General features: G+C 45.2%; 2 protein-coding genes across 2 annotated transcripts in view; one reads left to right on the forward strand and one right to left on the reverse strand.

The window, feature by feature from the left end:
• The window catches only part of PSMB7 (proteasome 20S subunit beta 7), a 32,520-nt gene extending 16,886 nt beyond the window's left edge, over positions 1-15,634 (forward strand). The window contains exons 7-8 of the mRNA XM_032233387.1: positions 13,751-13,902; positions 15,409-15,634. Of these exons, the coding sequence (XP_032089278.1) occupies positions 13,751-13,902; positions 15,409-15,520 (264 nt within the window). The 3' untranslated portion in view covers positions 15,521-15,634. The remainder of the gene's footprint in view (positions 1-13,750; positions 13,903-15,408) is intronic.
• A 1,422-nt stretch (positions 15,635-17,056) lies between these two features.
• NEK6 (NIMA related kinase 6) overlaps positions 17,057-24,195 on the reverse strand; it is an 80,725-nt gene continuing 73,586 nt past the window's right edge. Inside the window, exon 10 of the mRNA XM_032232905.1 lies at positions 17,057-18,257. Within this exon, the coding sequence (XP_032088796.1) occupies positions 18,147-18,257 (111 nt within the window). The 3' untranslated portion in view covers positions 17,057-18,146. The remainder of the gene's footprint in view (positions 18,258-24,195) is intronic.

The following is a 24,195-nucleotide window of genomic DNA, read 5'->3' on the forward strand; positions in this document are numbered from 1 at the left end:
ATATTTTTTTTTTCCTCTCTTTTCGGCGGAATTTCCCGTCGAGGGCTGCCAAGAGCTGAAAGGATCAAACCTAGCCTGGCAGCTTTGGGGTGGCCTACAGGGCGAAGAGCAGGGTATTTTTTTTGAAGGCGGCCGGCTGAAAAGAAAACGCAGGGCGGGTTGGGCTAAGCCAAGGCTGGCAGCTTTCGCCAGCCCTGGCGCTCTGCCGCTGCGCGAGAAGTTGTCGAAGTTTCTTTTTCTGCCTTGGGCAAGCTCACACACTGGCAAGGCCCAGGCTCCCCCATTCCTCCTCCCAACAAATCTGGAGTTTTGAGAACCAAGCGACTTGGCTGGTGCCAGGCCTGACAATCACACAGTCCCGAGGCTAGGAGGCAGCGAAACGCCCGTCTTCCTCCATCAGCTTCCCTTCCTGCGAAGATGGAGACGAAAGCATCTCCAGCAGAACGGTTGAGATGTTGCCAAAAACAGGCTCCCTCAGAGCTTCGGAAGAGGAGGATGCACACCTGCTTGCCGGAAGGCAGAAAAGGGCTACCTGGGAGACCCCTGAACGTCTCCGGAAACAGAGGTCCAGCTTTTCGGTTTCTCCCCCTTGCTAGCGGGAGAAAACACGCCAACCCCCCCCCCCCAATATTAGTTTTCTTTTCCCTGCATCCCTTCAGTGGGCCGACGTCTTGTTCACCGAGGCTCTGCTTGGGGCGCGGGGAAAGGGTCCTCACAGCCGCCAGCTGGGAGGGGGCCAGAAACCCCTTCCCCAGCAACCCCCAAATAATTTTGGGAAGCCGGTTGTCTTCTCCATCTCGATCGAGACCTGTCAAGTCATCAATCTCATTTAGGCGATTCGGGGCTGCCAAGCGACACCCAGGAACGCTGACAAGCTGCATATGAATCCTGCCTTCATTAGTAGTGGGGGCTGATCAAAATGCCCCCCGTCCCCACCAATGGGGGGCTCAGGTGTTGGGTGTCCTCTGCCTTAATCTCCGCAGCTGACACTCGCGTTTTAATGACTCCGCGGGAAGGTGGGAGGCTTGCTGGGAAGGCAGCCAGGAGACAGCCGAGATTAAGGGAGACTGTCCGCGTTAAGCTGGAGAGCTGCCTTCGGTAACGCACCGCCATTGGCAGCGGGCAGAGCTTAGGCAAATGCTGGAGGGAGGGGGGTGCGGGTGTGGGTGGCAACACTGCAAAAAACCCCTTTGTCCAAAAAACATCCAGGTTTTATTTGTCTGCCTGGGTCAATTCTTGATTTTTCTCCACTTTTAAAGTTTTTCTGGGACAGCTTCTCCCCTCCCCCCCCGGCAAAATTTGTGGGGGAAGCAGATTATTATTAATAATTTTTTTTTACTCTTGGCAAGTCAAACCAAAAATTCACCTTATTAACACTTTTAGTCATCTTTTAAAAGCTCTTCCGGCATTGGTCTCAGATTTGCACGCTGACCCCTGCTCTTGACTCGGTCTCTTGCACTTTTTTCACGTCGACCCGGAGCTCACTCTTAGCTGGGGGGGCTAAAGAGATGAGGGGAAAAACATGTTCCTGCACTTGGTTCTAATATTTGCGTTATTGGAATTTTATTTCTGCAAGGAGAAAGAATAATAAGAGTTGGAAGGGACCTTGGAGGTCTTCTAGCTCAGCCTCCTGCTCGAGCAGGAGACCTTATATCATCCCAGACAAATGATTATCCAATTCCTTCTTAAAAACTTCCAGTGTTGGAGCATTCACAACTTCTGGGGGCAAATTGTTCCACTGATTAATTGTTCTCACTGTCAGGAAATTTCTTCTTAGTTCTAGGTTGCTTCTCTCTATGGTTAGTTTCCAGCCGTGCTTTGGAAAATAGTTTGACCTCCTCGTCGTCTTTGTAGGAGCCCCTAAAATATTGGAAGACCGCTATCAGATCTTCCCTAGTCCTTTTTTTCACTAGGCGGAATTGTTCTTTGTATGTTTTAGCCTCCAAAACGAACGCTCAACCTTGGTCATTTCTATGACTGTGAAAGTCCGAGCATTTTTCCAGAAAATAACAAAAGGAACACGTGAAATGTACATCCACCCCCTGTAGGGATTGAATGGGAGTTTGATTTTTTTGACTGATAGAAGATAGAAAGGTAGTTTTGCCAATAAGAGAGCAAGAGACAAAATCAAAGGCGTTCGTGGGACTGAGCAGGAATTCCAGAATCACACATTGTTGCCTTGGCAGGTAATTTGCTATAAATTGTTAATGTAAATTCAGGTTAGTAGAGAGGATTCCCCCCCTCTCTTTTTTTTTAACTCACCTCCCGCCCTCCCCGAAAAAAAGAGAGACAGATAAACTGCTGATTAATTCAGTATAGAACTCAATTACAAATTGAAAGAGCCACAGCGGGATTCCCGAACCCTAAAGACAACAGATGTTGAATTGATACTCCAGCATATTTTACACCGGTATGAAATATTAACATGGTTTATTATACACTGGTATTGGAGGTTAGGAGAAAGGAGAGGTTTTTAGTCTTTCGAAAATAGCCGAGTCTCTGCCAATGGCAAGTGAGGGCTGTGGAAGATGGGTATTTTAAGTCTCTAGCAAGTTCTTTAGGCCTTCCTTTTTTTGTTACAGGCAGTCGAACATGCGGAAGGCGCTACCGTGTTTCCCCAAAAATAAGACTGAGCCTTATGTTAATTTTTGCTCCAAAAGATGCATTAGAGCTCATTTTCCGATTAGGTCTTACTTTCAGGGAAATACAGTACTAAATGCATCCGTCTGGCTGATGAACTTAATTGGGCCTTATTTTGGAGGTAGGGCTTATATTATGAGCATCCTGAAAAATGCTAGGGTTTATTTTTCGGTTAGTGTCAGGCGTATGCAGAGACGGTTGGCCTTGACCAAACTCAACCACAAGCCTTCAGCATGCGCAGAAGAGGGTGAGAACAAAACTCCCTCTTTCGAGATGTCTCCACCAGCATGATTCCCCTCCCAAATACCATGAACCCTTCCCGTTAACCATGGCAGCCGATAGCAAGCAAGCGATATAGAGGCTGACATTCGGCCCTCCTGCAGAAACGATGTTATCCCTGAAGGGAGAGAAAACATAGAAAAACAGTAAGAATGAAAACATTTATACAACATATTTAGGGTTTATCGGGGTATATAGAATGAAACTTCTACAAAGGTTTAGGAGCCCTGATATCAGACTTATTCATCCACTGAGAGTGGGAAGGAGGGAAATGTTTCCAAGCCACTAAATACTGTATTTTCCCTCTATGTTTCCTGGAATCAAGGATCTCCTTGACTACAAAATGCTGTTCTCCCTCAATGAGGGAGAGGTCAATGAGGTCTTATTTGCAAAAAAATACAGTATTAAATGTATCCGTCTGGTTGATGAACTTAATTGGGGCTTATTTTAGGCGAGAGGGTTTATATTACGAGCATCCTGAAAAATGCTATTGCTTATTTTCCACTTAGCTCTTATATTTTCAGGGAAATTCGGTAGAGTCTTCATTTCCTAATGTTTGAAGAGAGGAATGCTGAGCCCAGAATCATGGTTTGCTTTTCATTGCGGGGTGAACTGGTATCTTCACTTCCAAATTAGAAGGACGAGTGTGAGTGGTTTCTCTCAGATCATTTAGGAAGCAAGATACTATCTCACCCTGACATGAGGGGTAGAACATGCATCTGAGTAAAGGAACCCAAACAGATTTTTCTGAAGAACTACCGTACCAGGAGACACATTGCCCAGTGCTGAGGCCACCGTGCCTGAATGTTGATCCCTCTGCAGCTGTGGACAACGCAAAATACCAGCAGGCAAAGTCTTAAAAGTGTGAAGTTCGTGGCAGAATTAAATCTATTCCGTGGATGTGAAGTTACGGGCAAGTCATTTCCTCAAGGGAGAAGTCAGTGTGTGTTATTGGGACTCCTCAGCTGCCTGGGGTTCATGCAACACTTCCTTGCAACTTTCTTCTTGGTGTGGAAGAAAAGTATTGACTAAGTTAATGTGAGAGGGCAGAACTCTCCGATAGTAATAGAATAGAAGAGACTAGAGCATTTGTGCGCTGGCCAGCTGACTTCGGCCTTCTTTTGAGGCCATTTTTCACCCTCCGGAATCCGGTTTGTCCGTAGGGCCGTTTTTAATCCTCCAGAGCCTTCAGGGAAGCCTCTGAAGGCTCTGGAGGGTGCAAACCGGAAATCTGTTCCCAAACTTCCGATTTGCCTGATGGGCCAGTTTTTCACGCTCCGGAGGCTTCAGGGAAGCTCTTGAAGCCTCCGGAGGGCCTCTGGGGGTGCGGGGGAGGCTCTTTTCACCCTCCCCAGGCTCCTATAAAGCCTCTGGAGCCTGGGGAGGACAAAAAAAGCACGCGAGCCAAAAAAGGTTCTCCATCACTGGACTAGAGAATAAAATAGAATAGAATAGAAAATAGAGTAGAGTAGTAGAATAGAACAGAACAGAATAGAAAATAGAGTAGTAGAATAGAAAAGAATAGAATAGAATAAACTAAAAAATAGAGTGGAATAGATTAAAATAAAAAATATAGAGTAGAATAGAATAAAAAGTAGAGTAGAATAGAATAGGTAAAAGAATAGAATATGGAACAGAATAGAATAACACAAGTTGGAAGGGACTTTAAGAGTCTAGTCCAACCTCTTTCTTAGGCAGGAGACCCTACACCACTTCAGACAAATGGTTGTCCAATCTCTTCTTAAAAACTTCCAGCGTTGGAGCATTCACAACTTCTGGAGGCAAGTTGTTCCACTGGTTAATTGTTCTCACTATCAGGATTTTTTTCCCCAAGTTCTAGGTTGCTTCTCTCCTTGATTAGTTCCCATCCGTTGCTTCTTGTCCTGCCCTCCTTGTCAAAGTTAGTGGACAGCAAGTCTAGGAAAAACCTTCTCACCAAAATCCAGATAGAAGAATGGGACTTGAGAAGGTCAGCTCTCCTTCAGATGCACTTATGAGTCTCCTGGGTTTCTTGGGAGCCTCCAAAAAGGTCTTGCTTAGCTCAAAAAGAAAAGCTTAGCTCATGTAGACCTCAAAACACCTCTTGGTGAGCTCTCCTTTTAGATCAGCAGAAAGAAATGTGACTCTTGGGGTTACCTTAGGATAGACGAACAGAATTGGAAGGAACCTTGGAGGTCTTCTAGTCCAACCCCTTTCTTAGGCAGGAAACCCTACACCACTTCAGACAAATGGATATCCAATTTCTTCTTAAAAACTTTCAGTGTTGGAGCATTCACAACTTCTGGAGGCAAATTGTTCCACTGATTAATTGTTCTCACTGTCAGAAAAGTTCTCCTTAGTTTTAGGTTGCTTCTCTCCTTGATTAGTTTCCACCCATTGCTTCTTGTCCTGCCCTCAGGTGCTTTGGAGAATAGCTTGACTCCCTCTTCTTTTTGGCAGCTCCTGAGATATTGGAAGACTCCTATCATGTCTCCCCTAGTCCTTCTTTTCATTAAATGAGACGTACCCAGTTCCTGCAACCGTCCTTCATATGTTTTAGCCTCCAGTCCCCTAATCTTCATTCTTCTTATTTGATTCTACCTTTCTTAAGAAAGCTGGAAAGAACATTTGGGCAGGTAAAGTGGTTTGACTTCCCGCATTCCCCTTTCTAACCTATTTTATTTCCTCCCCCCTTTTGGGGGGGGGGCGCAAAGAAATGACCGAAAGGATCTTTTGGAGAAAGAAATGAAAATTGCTTTGATTTTTAGTCTATGTGTCGGGTCGGTTCTCCTTTGAACTTCCCAGCAGATTTAGCCCCTGCTCTCAGTTACATATTGATTCGCGCACAATTTCTCCCGGAAGACGAGTGTATCCGCATTATTCTTCCACGCTTTAATTATCCTGCCCTGGGTTTATTTAGCCTTCAACAACGATCATTTTCCTAGTCTCGAATCCCCTTCTCTATAGATTTTTACAGCTGGCCTGACCTCCCTCACGCTGCCCTTTCTCCAACCCAGTTATTTCTCTCAGATTCCTGCTTAAAAAGTAATTTGTCTTTTTATCTCTCCTTTTTGCCTTTATTTATTCCCCCTCCCCCCCACAACTTTTCTCCCCTTCCCCGATTTTGTAAGAACTGGCCGGTCTGTTTGGAAAAAGTCATAAATAAGGATATCTTTTTTTAAAAAAAAAAATCAAGTTGTGGATACAATCCTTATCACAGCCGGTGAATTGATAGGCCTTCTTTTGAAAAGCGGGAATTGCTTCCTGACAGTTTTGTGTTTCAAAAAGAAAGAAAGAAATAAATAATAATGTCGAATGATGTGTTCTCAAAGGATTTCATATAAGGGAAAGGCTACGGAGAAATAGAACTCAATAAAGGAGAATATTTGGAGCTCGGGGTTGAAATGAGGTGTCCTTAGTGCTCTCTGAGCTTGGTAGTTTTCTTGCAGGCTTTTGATGGCCCAAATCAGGTAACATTAACAGATTAACAGAGTTGGGAGGGACCTTGTAGATCATCTAGTCCAACCCCCTTCCCAAGCAGGTACCACCATTTCTGATATATGGCAGTCCAATCTCTTATTGAAAGCTTCCAGTGATGAAGCTCCCACAACCTCTGTTCCATTGGTTGATTGTTGTCACTGTCAGAAAATTCTTCCTTATTTCCAGGTTGAATCTCTCCTTGGTCAGTTTCCATCCATTATCCCTTGTTTGGCCTTCGGGTGCCTTGGAGAATAGCTTGACCACCCCCCCTCCTCTCTGGGGCAGCCCCTCAAATATTGGAAGACTCCTATCCTGTCTCTCCTGGTCCTTCCCTTCACTAGACCAGCCGTGCCCAGTTCCCGTAACCGTTCTTCATGTTTTAGTCTCCAGATCTTTGATCATCTTAGATTCAGTTTAACAGAGGTGAAAGGGACCTTCTAGGTCATCTAGTCCAACCCCAACCCCAGCTCTCAAGTTTTGGAAAGCTGCTATTCTGTCTCCCCTGGTCCTTCTCTTCACTAGACTTGCCATACCCAGTTCCTGCAGCTGTTCGTCGTACGTTTTAGCCTCCAGTCCCCTCATCATCCTGGTTGCTCTTCTCTGCCCTCTTTCTAGAGTCTCAACCTCTTTTTTATAGCATGGTAATCAAAACTGGGTTCAGTATCCTAGGTGTGGCTTTATAGAGCGGTATTAGTACCTCCCTTGATCTTGATTGTATCCCTCTGTTAATGCAGCTTAGGATTGCATTGGCTTTTTTGGCTGCCGCCGCACACGGCTGGCTCCTATTTAGCTGGTTGTTCACTAAGACTCCAAGATCGCTCTCAGTCACTGCTATTAAGCCTGGTTTCACCCAGTCTATATGTGTCCTTTGGGTTTTCTTACCTAAGTGCATGATTTTACTTTTGATGAGATCAACATCAGATGACAAGCATCGATAACATTACCTAATTTGGGCCATGAAATGACTTCAGGAAAACCTCCAAGCTCAATGCAAGCTTTCACCAGCTTGGCAACCAGAAGATGGGTGGATTTCCAATGACCAGAATTCCCTAATCAGCATGGAATTCTGGGCGTTGAAGTCCACCTGTCTTCAAATTTGCCGAGCTGGAGAAATGTAAAAGGCGGTTACTATCTTGACCTTGTCCAGCGTAGAAGCGAAGCTGGGTCAGATCTGGTTAGCACTTGCTGGACAGGATATTCCAGCTTTGCGTCTCCAGCTGGTTAAGCTGGAAAAACATCTGGAAGGAAGAGGAGGTGGACAGGCCATTTCTATATCGTGTCCAGGAAAATCAGATGGTGTTGGACTTGAGTTGGGTCAAGTGTTCTGACCCAGGCTTAACAGAATCATGAAACACAACCCTTGTCCCGAAAACACCCCCCCTCTTATTTGGTTAAGAAAAGTCCCAGCAATAAGCCTTTCAAGGTATAATTGCAACAACCGACCTTATCAGGCTTTGGATATTTGCTAGACCGAGAACTTCCAGTCACAACGCTGTACAAGGAAATGCCTGGCAAGGACTCTGTGAGCCAGGAACTTGGATAAGCAAATCTTCACAATAATAAGTGAACTAATTGTCTCCTGCAGACTCCACTCCCCTTTCTCTCCTCTTTTATCTCCTCTGGGAGGGGGCATTCATTGTCCACCTGTGGCCTTACTCCCAAGTCGACCCCTGTTCTTTAGCTCTTCCCTTTGTCTGGCAACTCTCCGCAGGCGCACACTGGGAACAGGCTCCAGCTGTTCTTCTGCCTCACTGATGTTTGACTCTGAAGGCAGCTGAAAACTGTTGGATGGCCCTCGCCCCCTCTCTGCCTCTGACACAGAGCCCTCATCAGAGCCTTCCCCAGACTCCAGGACTGGCCCAGGTTCCTCCCCAACTTCCTCACTGTCTTGAGTCTGTCGCCAGTGGTGGGCCACAACACATTCTTTGCTTCTTGGAAGAGGAAGGATTCACCAGCTCAGGACCATTGCAAGTTGTTTTGGGTTCCTGAGGTGCTCCAAGCTTGGTGGGTTTTCCTACAGTGCTCCGATGAGGTTGCCTAAGGCTGGTCACCAAGCATCTGCAGGAGAGCCCATCAAGGTCAGAGAACATCACAAAGGATTCAATCTATTCTCTTGTAGGGAAGCTATGGGTTTCTTTCTCCCAAAAGTGCTCTTTTTTCCTCCCAAGAGGCAACGGGACTTTCTGGTTTTCGTCTTCAGCTCACTCGCTTCTCTAAATGTCTTCGGGGAAAAACCAAGGAAGTCCTGTTGCCTCCTGAAAAAAGCACCTTTGGGACAACCATGACCTGGAGGACTGAGAATCTCTACAGACTTTTAGCTATGCAATTTGGGATGGACACTCTTGGAATGGGGTGGAAGAAGGAATCCTCTTTTATTTCCTCTGGGAGGGGCCATTCATCGTCCACCTGTGGCCTTACTCCCAAGTCGACCCCTGTTCTTTAGCTCTTCCCTTCGTCTGGCAGCTCTGCACATGTGCACACTGGGAACAGGCTCCAGCTGTTCTTCTGCCTCACTGATGTTTGACTATGAAGGCAGCTGATAACTGGCATATGGCCCTGGCCCTCTCTCTGCTTCCGACACAGAGCCCTCCTCAGAGCCTTTCCCAGACTCCAGGACTGGCCCACGATCCTCCCCAACCTCCTCACTGTCTGAGTCTGCCGCCAGCTATGCTGGCAGCTGGTGGGCCACAAGAGCCGGTGGTTACCGTATTTTTCAGGGTATAAGACGCACCTTCCCCTTCCTAAAAGAGCGTGGAAATGTTGGTGCATCTTATATAGCCATTTTAGCCTCCTGAAGCCCTGCCCCCGGGGGCATTTTTGCCTTTTCCCAGCCCTGCTGAAACCTGCTGGGGGCTGAGGGAAGGCAAAAACTTTTTTTTTTCTTACTTACCATATTTTTTGGAGTATAAGACGCAGCAAGATTTTGAAGAGGCAAATTTAAAAAAAAGTTTTTTGCACTCTGCAGACCTCCCAAAAGAGGCCTGTTTTTTGCCAAAACGAGCCCATTTTTTTGTCAAAAAACCCGGCATGCATAGCCTTTAGGAGTGCTCCTAGGGGCTGGGGGAGGGTTAAAAATGAGCAATAAATGGGCCATTTTTTGCTCATTTTTGCCTTCCCCAGCCCCCAGAAGCACTATGGAAGCCTCCTAAAGGCTGTGCACGGTCATTTTTGCGAGGGGGGGGCAGGGTTTCAGGAGGCCAAAAATGCTGTATTCAGTGTATAAGACGCATCCAGATTTTCACCTTCTTTTTTGGGGGGGGGAAAGGTGCATCTTCTACTCCGAAAAATACAGTACCTCTTCAAAATCTTGATGTGTCTTATACACTGGTGCGTCTTATCATTGAAAAAATATGGTAAGTTTGGCCCTTGCATTTTTTTTTCTTCTGAAAATCCTGAGTTGGCCGTTCTCCTGCCCTCCTTCCCTCCCCGGCCAGATTGACCCCACATCTCCAAGACAAAGGCAGAAACGTTTGAGTGGGGGAAAGGAGGAGACTCCCAACCGTTTGGGCCTCTTGTCATTAGAGCTGGAAGGAGGCAATATATCAAGTTTTGGCGCGGCAACTCTCCCGACAGCGGGTTTAAAGTCAAGATTTAATACGGGCCTCTCCACGATGATGCTTGCAGTGACACTTTTAAAACCCGCTCTTTAAATCTCAGCAGACTTTATAGCCAACAGAGGGCCAATATAGAGTTTAATGGCATTACAAGACATAAATCATATTTTAAAGATGCTACCAGTGGCTCCAAAATTAAATGCAGGCAATCTCTTCCGCGATAAATAATTTATCAAACACCATTTCGGACGAGCTCTCCGCGACGTGTTATTTATTTTAGCCTTTACCGCTCAATTCCTCCGGCGCCCTTTCGCGGATCCATTACTGGTCAGTTTTAATGAACTCGGGGAGCTCTGGCGTGGCCTCTTCCCGCCGCTTGGCACAGCTGCGGTGACCATTAGGCGGCTGGCCCGGTCCTCTTTGTGCCTTTTAACGAGCGCGGCCCATTTGTCTTGCGCCGGTAAATGACGGAGCACATCGGAGCCCGGGGACACATTACGCGATATAGCAACGCCGCGCAAGCCCGCCCACCCGCCCTGGAAAGAGTGTCTTGTCGCAGCTGACTTCAAACGCAGTACATCACTCTTACTGTATCATCTCATTTATGGGATATCTCTGGGGAGGGGTGGGGGAGGAGGGAAGGGCTGCCTTCCCAGGTAGCTTAGATCCTGCAGCCTTCAAGGTGGATCTCCTCTCTTTGGAGTGATCCCAAACTTTTAGGAGACTTTTCTCTCCCTCCCCAGCCCCAATCCCAATTAATTATAACGCCGCCTCCTTGGCAGTACCGTCGTTAAATCTGTATTTTGAGTTTTTGCTCATAAGTGGGCAGTCGGCATTTTCCCGTTGCTTAAAGCTTTCGGTGGGGTGAAGTTGGTCTGGAAGACTTCACCCCCTTTTCCTCCCAAGGAGGTTTGGGGCAGGGTTGTCTGAATTGATATCCCGGGTCTGGATCATGTTCCTGCCCTGTGTAGCTTGCCTTGTGGATCTGCTGGAAGGATTTAAGAAAGGAGAGGGTTGAAATACCCCCACGGCTATTAAATGGGGACCGTCTGAGTCTGATTAGGGCTGGGGTTAGCCACTTGGAAGATCTGTGGAGTTCCAACTCCCCACGAGAATGGTATATAGAGCCTCCTGTTTGAGCAGGGGGTTGGACTAGAAGACCTCCGGGGTCCCGTCCTACTTTTGTTATGCTGAGTTTGCTGCCTGGGGAATTCTGGGAGTCGAAGTCCACCCAGAATTGGCCAAGTGGCCAAGTTTGCAAAACATTGGCTTGGTAGAATTAGGTTGGGCGTATTTGATCTGACAAGCCAGGTCCTGAATTGAGAGCCAGCTTGGTGTGTGAGAGAGAGAAAGAGAGAGAGAGAAAGAAACAGAGAGAAACAAAGAGAAAGAAAGAAACACAGAGAAAGAGAAAGAGAGAAAGAAACAGAGAAAGAGAGAAAGAAATAGAGAAAAAGAGAGAGAGAGAGAGACAAAGACAGATGAAATTAGGAGTAACCAGGTTCCTGAAAATGAGCAAACAGGCCATTTGCACGGAGGAGATTTGGAGCCGAAATAATTGAGCTGTGAAAATCCGGGCCTCTTGTGTGGAGGGTCTCTGGAGGGTCTTGAACATGTGCTGGGAACAGGCTCAATTGCCCCATTGGGGTCCTCTTCAGCGCCACGCATGGCAGCTGCTGCTGGGGAAAAAATTGGGAGAACCTTTAGGGTTAAAGAGAGGTGGGTCTGTTTTTCAAGCCACACTTTGACGGTGAGGATGAGGAGCGCGCCTTCCCCCCCTCCATCACTCAGCCTTGTAGAGTGAGGGGCTCTGGGGTGGGCTAGGTGGTCTGGATGGGGTCTACGAGACAGGGAGGGCAAGAGGTGCTGAAATCCATACAGTTCTTCTAAGATTTGATCCTTGGACTGTCATTTTTCTCTTTTTCTCTTTTCATATCCGACATGGCATTCTTTCAAGGCCCCCTGCCTAAATTCAGGCTTTCTCTCTTTTAAGAAATTTTTATTAATTCTTACTCTTCACCCCTTTTCCACAACCACTGATAAAGTAGATTCCGTGTTTGTTTGATAATATTCGGTGCCTTCTTTCTGTTTGATTTTCGATGTCCGCCTATCCATTTCTGAACAGTCTTAGCATCTTCTTAATTACCTCTTCATCTCGCAGCATTTCTTTATTTTTCCAATATTGTGCAAAGATAATCCTGGCTGCTGTTAAAACGGCTTCTTCTCTTCTTCTTGTGCCATATCCGTCATCGGACCTTGGAGATCATGTTGGCAATCCAATTTTTGTCAGCAGCCGCATGAAAAAAATATTACTTAGTTTTGTCTAAACCAGTCCCTTAGATTTTGAAGCCACGGTGTCCTTCTCCTGCCTGGACCTCATTTGCCTTCAATTTTTCCCTGCAGGATTAAGTAAAGGATGGCGTGTTTTTCTCGGTGTCGCATCCCATGTCCAAAATATTCTAAGTTTTGCTTTTTAATGGCTTTTATTATTTCCCTTTGCTTTACCAGGTGGCTGTTAAGACATGTAATATTGCCACGTTTTCCCGAAAATAAGACGGGGTCTTATTTTCTTTTGACCCCCGAAATAAACGCTTGGCCTTATTTTCAGGGATGTCTCATTATTTTTGAGGTGCAGGAGGCGGCGAGTGTGGTCACCTCATGGCTGCTGCTGTGTTGCAATATTTTGGGGGTGGGTTTATTTTCAAGGGAGGGCTTATTTTAGCGCATGCGCTCAAAAGCCTGATTGGGCTTATTCTCCAGGGAAACAGAGTATCGTCAGTCTGTCTGTCTGTCTGTCTGTCTATCTATCTATCTATCTATCTATCTATCTATCTATCTATCTATCTATCTATCTATCTATCTATCATCTATCTATCTATCTATCTATCTATCTATCTATCTCTATCATCTATATCTATCTTATCTATCTATCTATCTTATCTATCTATCTATCTATCTATCTATCTATCAATCATCTATCTCTATCATCTATCATCTATCTATCATCTATCTCTATCATCTATCTCTATCTTATCTATCATCTATCTATCTATCTATCTATCTATCTATATCATTTATCTGTCATCTATCTCTATCATCTATCTTCTATATCATCTATCTCTAATCTATCATCTATCTATCATCTGTCTTCTATATCTATCATTTATTTTCTATATCATCTATCTATCTATCTATCTATATCTATATCTATATCTTATCTATCTCTATCTGTCAATCATCTATCGCTATATCTATCATCTATCTCTATCATCTATCTCTATCATCTATCTCTATCATCTATCTCTATCTATCTATCATCTATCTATCTATCTATATCATTTATCTGTCATCTATCTCTATCATCTATCTATCATCTATCTTCTATATCTATCTATCTATCTCTATCTAATCTATCATCTATCTATCATCTGTCTTCTATATCTATATCATTTATTTTCTATATCATCTATCTATCTATCTATCTATCTATCTATCTATCTATCTATCTATCTATCTATCTATCTATCTATCTATCTATCTATCATCTATCTAGTCATCTGCCATAGAAGCACTGTGGTTAGACTGCAGCATTGCAGGCTAATTCTGCCCACTGCCAACAGTTTGATTCTGACCAGCTTAAGGTTGACTCGGTCCTTCTATTCTTCCGAGGTGGGTCAAATGAGGACTCAGATTGTTGGGACAAGAGGCTGACTATGTAAACTACTTAGAGAGGGCTGTAAAACGTTGTAAAGCAGTATATAAGTCTAAGGGATATTGCTATTTTTTTCCCTCTCCTCCTTCCCCCTCCCTCCCCCCAGGAAGAAGAGGCCAAACAGCTCGTGAGAGACGCTATTGCAGCCGGCATCTTTAATGACCTGGGCTCGGGCAGTAATATTGATATCTGTGTCATTAGCAAGAACAAGCTGGACTTCATCCGTCCGTTCAACACACCCAACAAAAAGGGGGAAAGGTGAGACGTGTGTGTGTGTATTTGGGTGTTTGGGTGAACCAGAAGAGTTTCTTTTGCTTAGGGTTGCAACGGATGTGCAAAAGGGGACAGTGGTCTGGAGGTCTTGCATACGGGGGTGAGAAACCTTGAAGCACAATTATAACCAAAGGTAGTTCTCGACTTACAACATTTCAGTGACCGAAGTTAAAAAGTGACTTACAACTGTTTTTTTTCCACACTTAAGACGGTTGCGGCATCCTCGTAACCAAAACTCAGATTGTTGGCACCTGACTTGTATTTACGACAGTTGCGTTGTGTCAGAGGTCGTGTGATCCGCTTTTGCGACCTTCAGACAATGAGGAAGCCAGATTCACTTAACAACTGGGTTCCTAACTTAATTACAGCGATTCGCTTAACAATGGTGGCAAGGGAAGTCGTACAATGGGGCAAAACTCACTGAACCCATGCCTCGCTTAGCAACACCCATGTCGGGCTCAATTGTGGTTGTAACTCAAGGACTTGCTGTCTAAGGTAGCCTGCAAATGTCTACGGAGATTCTCAGTCATCCGAGAATTTCGAGAGGCGACTGAACTTCCTTGTGTTTCCTTGAAGACCTTTTGCTTCTCAGTTTCTTCAGTTCTGACTGAACATAAATCCTTCAGTCAGAACTGAAGAAGCTTCTTGGATGAGAAGCGAAACCTCTTCAAAGAAAAACAAAGTCCAGTCGACTCTTGGAAAAAAAAGCACCTGTGGGATAGTCTGCAAACGATTAATCGATGCATCGACTTCATTGCTCAAAGGCTGCCATGGAGGAATTCAGGCTATGGGACACGAGGCTGAATGGGCCACGTGAATGTTTCAGCTCCTGTCCAGGATGCGACCTGAAAACGTTTGCAGTGGTATCAACATGCCCTTTTTTTCGCAACCCACCTTGCAAAATCTGGCAGAGGAACTTTCTTCGTTTTTGCTTGAAGATGTTTCGCTTATCATCCCAGAAGCTTTCTCAGTTCTGGCTGAACGGTTGGGGGCGTGGGAAAGTTCATGTTCCGTCAGAACTGAAGCCAAGGTGGCGCAGTGGTTAGAGTGCAGTACTGCAGCCTCTTCAACTGACTGCTAAGCTGCAGTTCGGCGGTTCAAATCTTACCGGCTCAAGGTTGACTCAGCCTTCCATCCTTCCGAGGTGGGTAAAATGAGGACCCAGACTGTGGGGGCAATTTGCTGACTCTGTAAACCGCTTAGAGAGGGCTGAAAGCCCTATGAAGCGGTATATAAGTCTAACTGCTATTATTCTTGCATGAGAAGCGAAACGTCCTCGGGGGGGGGGAGCCTTTTGGGAGGCGGGGAAAGCACCTTAGGGATAACCACAAGCCCATGGAGAATCTCCCCAGGCACGAGAAGTCCACACGTGGTTATAGTCCTCAAGATTCCCTAAATTCTCGGGGGGGGGGGAAAAGTCTTGCTTGCCAGCCTGGTAAGTTACTCAGACCCGCAAAGCTTTTGTGACGGTGCCTTTTTACTCCTCGACAGGCAAGGAAAATACCGTTGTGAGAAGGGCACGACGGGGGTCCTGTCGGAAAAGGTGATCCGTCTGGAACTGGAAGTGGCTGAGGAGACGGTGCAGACCATGGACACGTCCTGATTCCCCGCCGGAGAGTCCGGGACACGGTTAGGGGACCGAGAGTATTCCTTCAAAGTCGAAATCATTTTTTGAGAATGTTACAATTAACCAAACGAATAAAACAAATAATGAGAACAGGATGGGTTGGTTCTTGCAATTTGGAGGAGGGCAGGGAAGAGTCTCCAAGCCCATCATCCTCTACCTGTTGTGATGTAAGCTTTAGGGGTTTGAATACAGGGGGGTCCTCCTTGACTTACAACTTTCGCTTAGTGACTTTTCCAAGTTGGGTTATTGTTCTGACCAAGGCTTCCCAAGAGCATGAAGCAAACTCCTGGGCCCGACAAAAACCCCTTTAATTAATTTATTGTGAATTCTGCTCATTCACATCCAGCAAAGTCTTTCAAGGGAGGATTTACGGTCACAAACCTTATCTGGCTTGGAGAGCTGCCAGGCAGAACTTGGCAAGGAGTCTCAGAAGGTCACAAACCCATTAAGCAAACTAATGGTCTCAGCAGCCAGAGAGGTAATTATTTCAATGGCCTGGACTTATGACGGTTTCAGGATCCTGGAGGTCACATGACCGTCCCAAGACAACGGGGAAGCCAGATTCACTTTACAACTGTGTCACTCACTTAACCCACTGTAGTGATTCATTAACCAACGGTGGCAAGAAAAGTCGTAAAAAAGGGGACAAAGCTCCCTTAACTGAAAAAGGCTCCCTTCGCCACCATCTTTGCTTAGCAATGTAAAATTTAGGCTCCATCGTGGTCGTAAGTCAGAGAACTACCTGGCTTTAACTATGCTCTCCGACCGAGCGAAGTAGACTGTGAAAGGTGCTAGTTTTAAGCCCCTCGTCGACACCAACTCAATGCTGGGGACCGTTTTCTTTTTACGAAGGAAACTTTTATTTGGTAAATCATTTTAAATCTTGCCTAAAAATTTACAGTTGCCTCCCCCCCCTTTCTCCAAAAGGATGACAACTTAAGCACTAAGAGGAGGCCTTAATGGCACACGAGAAAGAAAGCGAGAGAGAAAGAGCACATAGTCAGGTGGAGTCGAAATCCCCCAACAGCCTAAAACTTTTCCAGAGTTGTTACCCCCAAGGCTAGGTAGCATCCCCCCACCCCACCCCCAAATATCACCTGCAGATATCCACAATTGGGAGCCGGTTTGCAAGGTCTTCATGAATAAACTTTTCCTGGGCCTTTGGTCATCCCCACATCCCACCTGCCCTACTTCGCAGTTTGGCCCTTCTTAAAACCCTTCGTTCCAAACCGGTGGCTTAAGTTTGCTTTTTTCAAAGAACCCAGAGATGAAAAAAAAAAAAAAAAAAAACTGCCGGTAGGAGGTATCTTTAATCATCTTTCCAGAAGAAAAAAAACTTTTCTGCCTCTTCCTCCTGCTCTAATAAAGTGGCCTGCAGAAAGCAGCTTAAGACTACCCCTCCCCCCCCAATGGTTGCATGGTATAGTGATCCCAGAGGTAAGGCTCCGTCAAATTTTTAAAAAAACTTAAGCCATACATCTCCGGAACGCTTACATCTGGATATTTTTTTTCCCCGTTTTGTTTTCCTTCAGATCAGCTTGCTTAAAAAGTATTCACATTGGTAAATGAGTTTTCACAGTAAAAAAAAAAAAATAGCAGGCCACACCGCTCTGGGTATTCAGCATCATTTTGCTTCGGACTTACACTTGGTTCCGAGGCCCTTGGGGGGTGGGGGGAGTGCCCTGAATTTTATTTAGGGGTTCAACCCTGGCGGGAGATGGGCTTTAGAAAACGGTATCCCCAGCGGCTGTAGTCAGATCGCTCCCCGGCCGCGGCGATCTTGAACCGGGAAAAAAAAAACGGTGACAAAACGCAATGACATTCCCTTTGGTTTGAAAGTCCGCCTGGTCTGAGCTGACGACACACGCTGCAAAATAAATCATTCTAGGGTTTATTGGAAAATAAAAATTCAGTCTTCTCCTCCTCCGTCATACCGTTCTCTTGCAACGGAGAGAAATAACGAACGAAAATTAAAAATGCAGGTCGGATGTCTTGTTTGGTGTTTTTTTTAAAAAAAAAATACACGAACTTAAAATCTGAACTTGCTAATAACCACTGCTAGAAGAAGCAAAGGAGCAGTTATACACATTACGCCTCCCCCCTTCCCCGAAAAAAAAAAAATCTATTGCAATTCTTAACGTTAGGATTAAAGTGATTTTCCCAAAGGGATTCATTGCCCCAATATTTCACATTCGTTAAAAGATACACAAGGGGTACGTCAAAAATACACCAACCAGAAAACCTTTGTTTTACAAAGCCTAACTTAGATTACACACAAAACAGTTTGAAGAAAGGATCTTTTAAAAAAACAACAACAAAACAAAACACGAGATCTACATCGGTAACATGTTATCCGTTTTCGGAAGAGGCAACGCAACTCATGCTGGCTGCCGCACTGTACAGCCTGTGGCTGGGATCAGATCCACCCGCTGGGCGCCTGTACAGAAATGGTGGAAGGATCTCCCTAAATTGGCGGCTCGACTCCACTCAAAAGCCGCTTGTTTTGAGTTCGATGAGGCACCGCTTGGTTTTCGTCTGAGACAAGAAGTTAAGTAAGACTACGCCGGGAACGGTTCTCCTCGCGGGACGCCGGAGCCAGGCTTCAAGTGCTGGACGTCCAGAGGTGCATCTGTTTCGCTAACTGGTGCACGTAACCAATATCGGGCCTCTGGTCTGGATCCGGGTAGATACACATGCTGACCAGCTCCCGCAACTGTGATGAAAGAAAGAAGGCGGGGGGGTGAACACACAATTCGCTCAAGTCTCCATCTGGACTAGGGGTGTCAAACAGAAGGCTTGTGGGCCGGACCCAGTCGGCTGGTAGGGCTGACCCGCGGTACCTCTGCTGCCAAAAGCAGGCTGAAAATGGGCTGTGTATCTATATCTATCTATTAATCTATCATCTATCTATCATATAGCTAGCTATCCCCCCATTTCTCCTATCTATATCTATCAACAACTATCTGTCTGTCTGTCTGTCTGTCTGTCTATCTATCTATCTATCTATCTATCTATCTATCTATCTATCTATCTATCTATCTATCTATCATCTATCTATCATCTATCTATCTACCTACCTACCCATCCATCCATCCATCATCTATCTATATCTATCTAATCCATCTATAGCTATCATCATCATCTATCATATAGTTAGCTATCCTCCCTCCCTATCTATCATCTATCATATATAGCTATCCCCCCTCTCTCTATATCTATCTGTCTGTCTGTCTGTCTGTCTACCTACCCACCTACCTACCCATCCATCCATCATCTATCTATATCTATCTAATCCATCTATAGCTATCATCATCATCTATCATATAGCTAGCTATACCCCCTCTCTCTATGTGTCTGTCTGTCTGTCTGTCTGTCTGTCTGTCTGTCTATCTATCTATCTATCTATCTATCATATCTATCTATCATCTATCTATCTATCTATCTATCTATCTATCTATCTATCTATCTATCTATCTATCTATCTATCTATCTATCTATCTATCTATCTATCTATCTATCTATCTATCTATCTATCTATCTATCTATCTATCTTCTGTATCAGGGACCAGCAACTTGCGGCTCTGGAGCTGCATGTGGCTCTTTCATCCCTCTGCTGCGGTTCCCTGTCGCCAGTCAGCTCCACAATTGATAAGGCTTTCAGTTAGGACAGGTATAGGAAAAAGGGCGCTGCACTAGGAGGAGACTCTGGTGGGGAACCGGACTTCTGGTCGGCTTCAGAATTGAACGTGGGGCTTCTGGTTAGGACCTTTGTGGCTCTTTGAGTGTTTAAGGTTGCCAACCCCTGCTCTTTCTATATATGAGAATTTCCAGGAGGGAGCCCAGAACGGAGGTCCTCCAACCCAAGGAATGCTTGGCTGGCTTTTCTGGCGGGATTTGGGGCCATTTCCCAGACAGTTATTGGTCCGGAGCCATGCGGTGGGATGGTAAGAAGAAGAGAGATGTTTCACCAGCATCTTCTTCTGACGGAGCCCAACTTGTTCTCCAGAAACTTCTTCCTGCCAAGAGCTTTGCTTTCTGGCCCAGGGAAGCTCCTTGAGATGGACAACCTGCCCCACGGTGACCCACTTGCTCCTTTGCTTGCATCATCAGCGGGCCACCCCACCCCCTCCGGCTCTTTTCATTTCGCACTTGAAAGACCGGGCGCTTTTAATTACAAGCCCCAGGAAGCGGTGCGTATACCCTGTGGCATCGAGGAAAAAGAGTCATCGACCGCTTGATCTTCTATCGCGCCCCCCCCCCCCCCCAGCAGCCAGAGAGGTAATTATTTTAACGGTAATTAGATGGATGGTTGTCCCACATCCAGGAGTGGTGGATGGAGCAATGCTTTCCAGGGAATGGTCAATGGCCTGGGAGGTCCGAGGGCAGGAGGGGGGGAAAGGCTCAACCCAGGGCAATTTTTTTTTTAATTTTTAATTTTAAACACTTAAAACACATCAACCAAGACACGTAACGTTAAACAACTCGGGAACTAAAAGTTCCGCCTTATAGCAGTTATTGTATTTTTCGGACTATAAGACGCACCGGTGTATAAGATGCACCAAGATTTCAAAGAGGTAAGTAAGAAAAAAAAGTTTTTGCCTCCCCCCCCTGCCCCGAGGAGCACTCTGCTGGCTTAAGCAGGGCTGGGGGAAGGCAAAAATGCCCCCATTTTTCACCCAAATGGGGGATTTTTATCTTCCCCCAGCCCTGCTGAAGCCTGCAGAGTACTTCTGCAGGGTGGAGGGAGGCAAAAACTCCTGGTTTGGGGAAAAAAAGGCCCATTTTTTGCAAAAAAAATGGAGCCTCGGGAGGCCAAAAATGGCTGTATTTGGTGTATAAGGCACACCAACATTTCCACACTGTTTTAGGGGGGGAAACGGTGCGTCTTATATTCCAAAAAATTTGGTACATATCAGTGAGTCTTTGCAGTTATTGTTCCCCTTTGTATACATTTTAATTTTATATTTGTGGCCACCTTGTTTCTTACTCTTTTTCATGTCCAAGTCCTTAGTTATTCATATTTAGCCGTTTATATCAGACAATCATATTGCCTATGTCATACCGTATATGCTTTTCTTACATTAATATATCTTAACTTATCTTTCCTACTCCCTATCTTACCTCTATAACTTAGTTGATCTACTATACTTTAATTTTACATTTTCCCAATTTCTTTCTTTTTTTAAAAATATATTTTTATTGTTTTTGCATTTAAAATAATGCAGTGCAGTGAAGCTGTTGTGGCCACACAGATAGTATCAGTGGTGGGTTTCAAATTTTTTTTGAACCTACTCTGTGAGTGTGGCCTCCTTTGTGGGAGTGGCTTGCCAGCCATGTGTTCTCTCTCTCTCTCTCTCCTTCTTTTTGTCTCTCTGTCCCTTTTTCCTTTCATCTCTCTCTCACTTTTTCTTTCTTTTTTTCTTTCTTTTTCTTTCTCTTTCTCTGTGTGAGTCTGTGTGTGTGTGTCTGTGTGTGTGTCAGTGGTGGGTTTCAAAAAATTTTTGGAACCTCTTCTGTAGGTGTGGCCTGCTTTCTGGTGGAACCTCTTCTAACCGGTTCGGTAGATTTGACGAACCGGTTCTACCGAACTGGTGCGAACTGGTAGGAACCCACCTCTGGATAGTATATACCAGTGGTGAGATTCAAATAATTTAACAACCAGTTCTCTGACCTAATGATTTCTTCCAGCAACCAGTTCACCAAACTGCTCAGAAAGTTAACAACCGGTTCTCCCGAAGTGGTGCGAACTGGCTGAATCCCACCACCGGTATATACACATAACCTCAACCATTAGTTTTCAATCTACTTAGTACATTATCCATCCTTTTATCCAATCACATTATTTACAATTTGTTCCAGTCTCATCATCTTGTCTTATACCAATAATAAAATCTGTTCCCAAATTCATAATATTCCAACTGTTTTTTAATTCTAAGGTGAGCCTATCTGCTTCGGCGCAGGCCAAAATTTTTCTAGTTATATCTAACTCTGATGGGATACGTTCTTTTTCCCCAATGCTACACATAGATTATTCGTGCCACAGTCAATACATGGATAACGAAATAAAGCACATCTTTCTTATACTCCTCTCCGGTATTATGCCTAGGAGGAAAATTTCTGGTTTCCACAGAATTTGATCTCCCACCATTTGTTCCAGCCATAATTGTACCATTCTCCAGTATCTTTTTGCCTTGTTGCATGTCTACCACATATAGGAAAAAGTGGCTGGTGTTTTTTTGCACTTCCAATAATTTCTTCTTTCTATCATCTAGCCATTTATACCATTTCCCCCAAACTAAGTCGTAATCTGATTCCTCCTTTCCTTGTATTTCCTTCGTCTCTGAACATTCTAAGATCTTCCTTAACTCTTCATCTTCCTTTGTGGACTGTGTTGCTTTTCCATTTTTGTGCGTATCTTATTCTGCCCGCAGTTGTAATATGTAGGATTTAGGTATAATATTTCTCTACTGTATTTTGTGGTGGTTAGCCCTAATAAAGGTTTCCAATCAAGGCAAGTTCCCCGTTATTTCTTCAAACTGCTTTTTGAATTTTGGTCCAGTCAATCGCCCAGGGCAATTTGGATGGAGCTGTGAAGAGGTTCAACGGGATGCCGGATTCTACGCCTGCGCTCCAGTTCCTTGGATTTGAAGGCATGGAATCCAGATGGTGTGAAGTATTAATTTAGATTTAGATTTAGATTTTATTAACATTTGTAGGCCGCCCTTTTCCCTGAGGGGACTCAGGGCGGCTCACATAAAATCAGGGAGGGGAAGTACAAACAGTAACATAGACACATATAATAAAAGTAATAAGCAACATACATTCATCATTCGGGAGGGGCGGCTATCCTTGTCCCCAGGCCTGACGGGCTAGCCAGTTCTTGAGGGCTGTGCGGAAGGCCTGGACGGTGGTGAGGGTACGAATCTCCACGGGGAGTTCGTTCCAAAGGGTCGGGGCAACTACTGAGAAGGCCCTCCTCCTTGTAGTTGCCAGCCGGCACTGGCTGGCTGATGGAATACGGAGGAGGCCCAATCTGTGTGATCTAATTGGTCGCAGGGAGGTGATTGGCAGGAGGCGGTCTCTCAATTAATACCTCTTGATTAAAAAAAAAACACCACACCTGGAATCCTGCAACCCATTTTCATCACCACATTACAAAAAAGGATGTGGTGACTTTGGAGAAAGTGCAGAGAAGAGCAACCAAGGGGACTAAAACATATGAAGGACGGCTGCAGGATTTGGGGTTGGATAGTTTAAAGAAAAGCATTAACAGTATTCCAGTGTTTGTGGGGCTGCCCCAAAGAGGGGCGGGGTCAAAGAGAGAAGAAACCTGGAATGAAGGAGAAACTTCCTTCATTAACCCATGGAACAGCTTGACACTGAAAACTGTGGGCGCTCAATTGTGAGCCAAAAGACTGGGAGTTTAGCATGCTTCACAGCAAAGATTCTGGCCCTTCCTGGCCAGAGGTGAGCAGTTCTGGAGAATGGACTAGATTAGAACAGAACTTATCGAAGATAGAATCGAATAATATGAATAGAATAGAAACTAGAATAGAGAGTAGAGTAGACAACTCTACTCTAAGAGCCGAGGTGGCGCAGTGGTTAAATGCAGCACTGCAGGCTACTGCTAGATCAGCAGTTCAGCGGTTCAAATCTCACCGGCTCAGGGTTGACTCAGCCTTCCATCCTTCCGAGGTGGGTAAAATGAGGACCCGGATTGTTGGGGGCAATATGCTGACTCTCTGTAAACCGCTTAGAGAGGGCTGAAAGCCCTATGAAGTGGTATATAAGTCTACTGCTATTGCTATTGCTATTGAAACTCTGACAGTTAGAACAATTAATCAGTGGAGCAGAATTTTCCTCCAGAAGTTGTGAATGCCACAACTCTGGAAGTCTTTAAGAAGATGCTGGATAGCCATTTGTCTGAAACGGTATAGGGTTTCCTGCCTAGGCAGGGGGTTGGACTAGAAGACCTCCAAGGTCCCTTCCAACTCTGCTATTGTATTAGGTTGTATTAGGAATAGAATAAATAATTTGAATAGAATAATATGAATAGAATAGAATAGAGTTGGAAGGGACCTTGGAGGTCCTCTAGTCCAGCCTCCTGCTCAAGCAGGAGATCTTATACCATTTCAGACAGAAAATGAGGGAGGGAGGGAGGGAGGGAAGGAGGGAGGAAGAAAGGCAGCTTGAAGATCTTCTAGTCCAACCCTCTGCTCAGGAGATACCATTTCAGACAAGTGGCCGCCCCAGTCACTTCATAAAAACCTCCAGTGATGGGAGTGCTCACAATTTCTGGTGGCAAGATGTTCCACTGGTTAACTGTCCTCGCTATTAAGAAGTTTCTCTTTAATTCCAGGTTGCGTCTCTCTTTAATTAGTTTCCATCCATTGCTTCTTGTCCTGCCCTCCGGTGCTTTGGAGAATAAGTTGGCCCCCTCTTTACTGTCTCTTCTCTTTCCTTCAGAGACAACCTGCATTTCGCCTCGGCTCCCCTCGCAGATCCAGGTTCTCCTAACGGGCCAGGCCTATCCGAGAGGAACAGCTGGGTTATAGGCAGTGGTGGGATTCAGCCGGTTCGTACCTATTCGGGAGAACCGGTTGGTAACTTACTAAGTAGTTCAGAGAACCGATTGTTGGAAGAAATCTCCT

The sequence above is a fragment of the Thamnophis elegans genome, chromosome 16, assembly GCF_009769535.1.
Source record: "Thamnophis elegans isolate rThaEle1 chromosome 16, rThaEle1.pri, whole genome shotgun sequence".
In the NCBI taxonomy this organism is placed as follows: domain Eukaryota; kingdom Metazoa; phylum Chordata; class Lepidosauria; order Squamata; family Colubridae; genus Thamnophis; species Thamnophis elegans.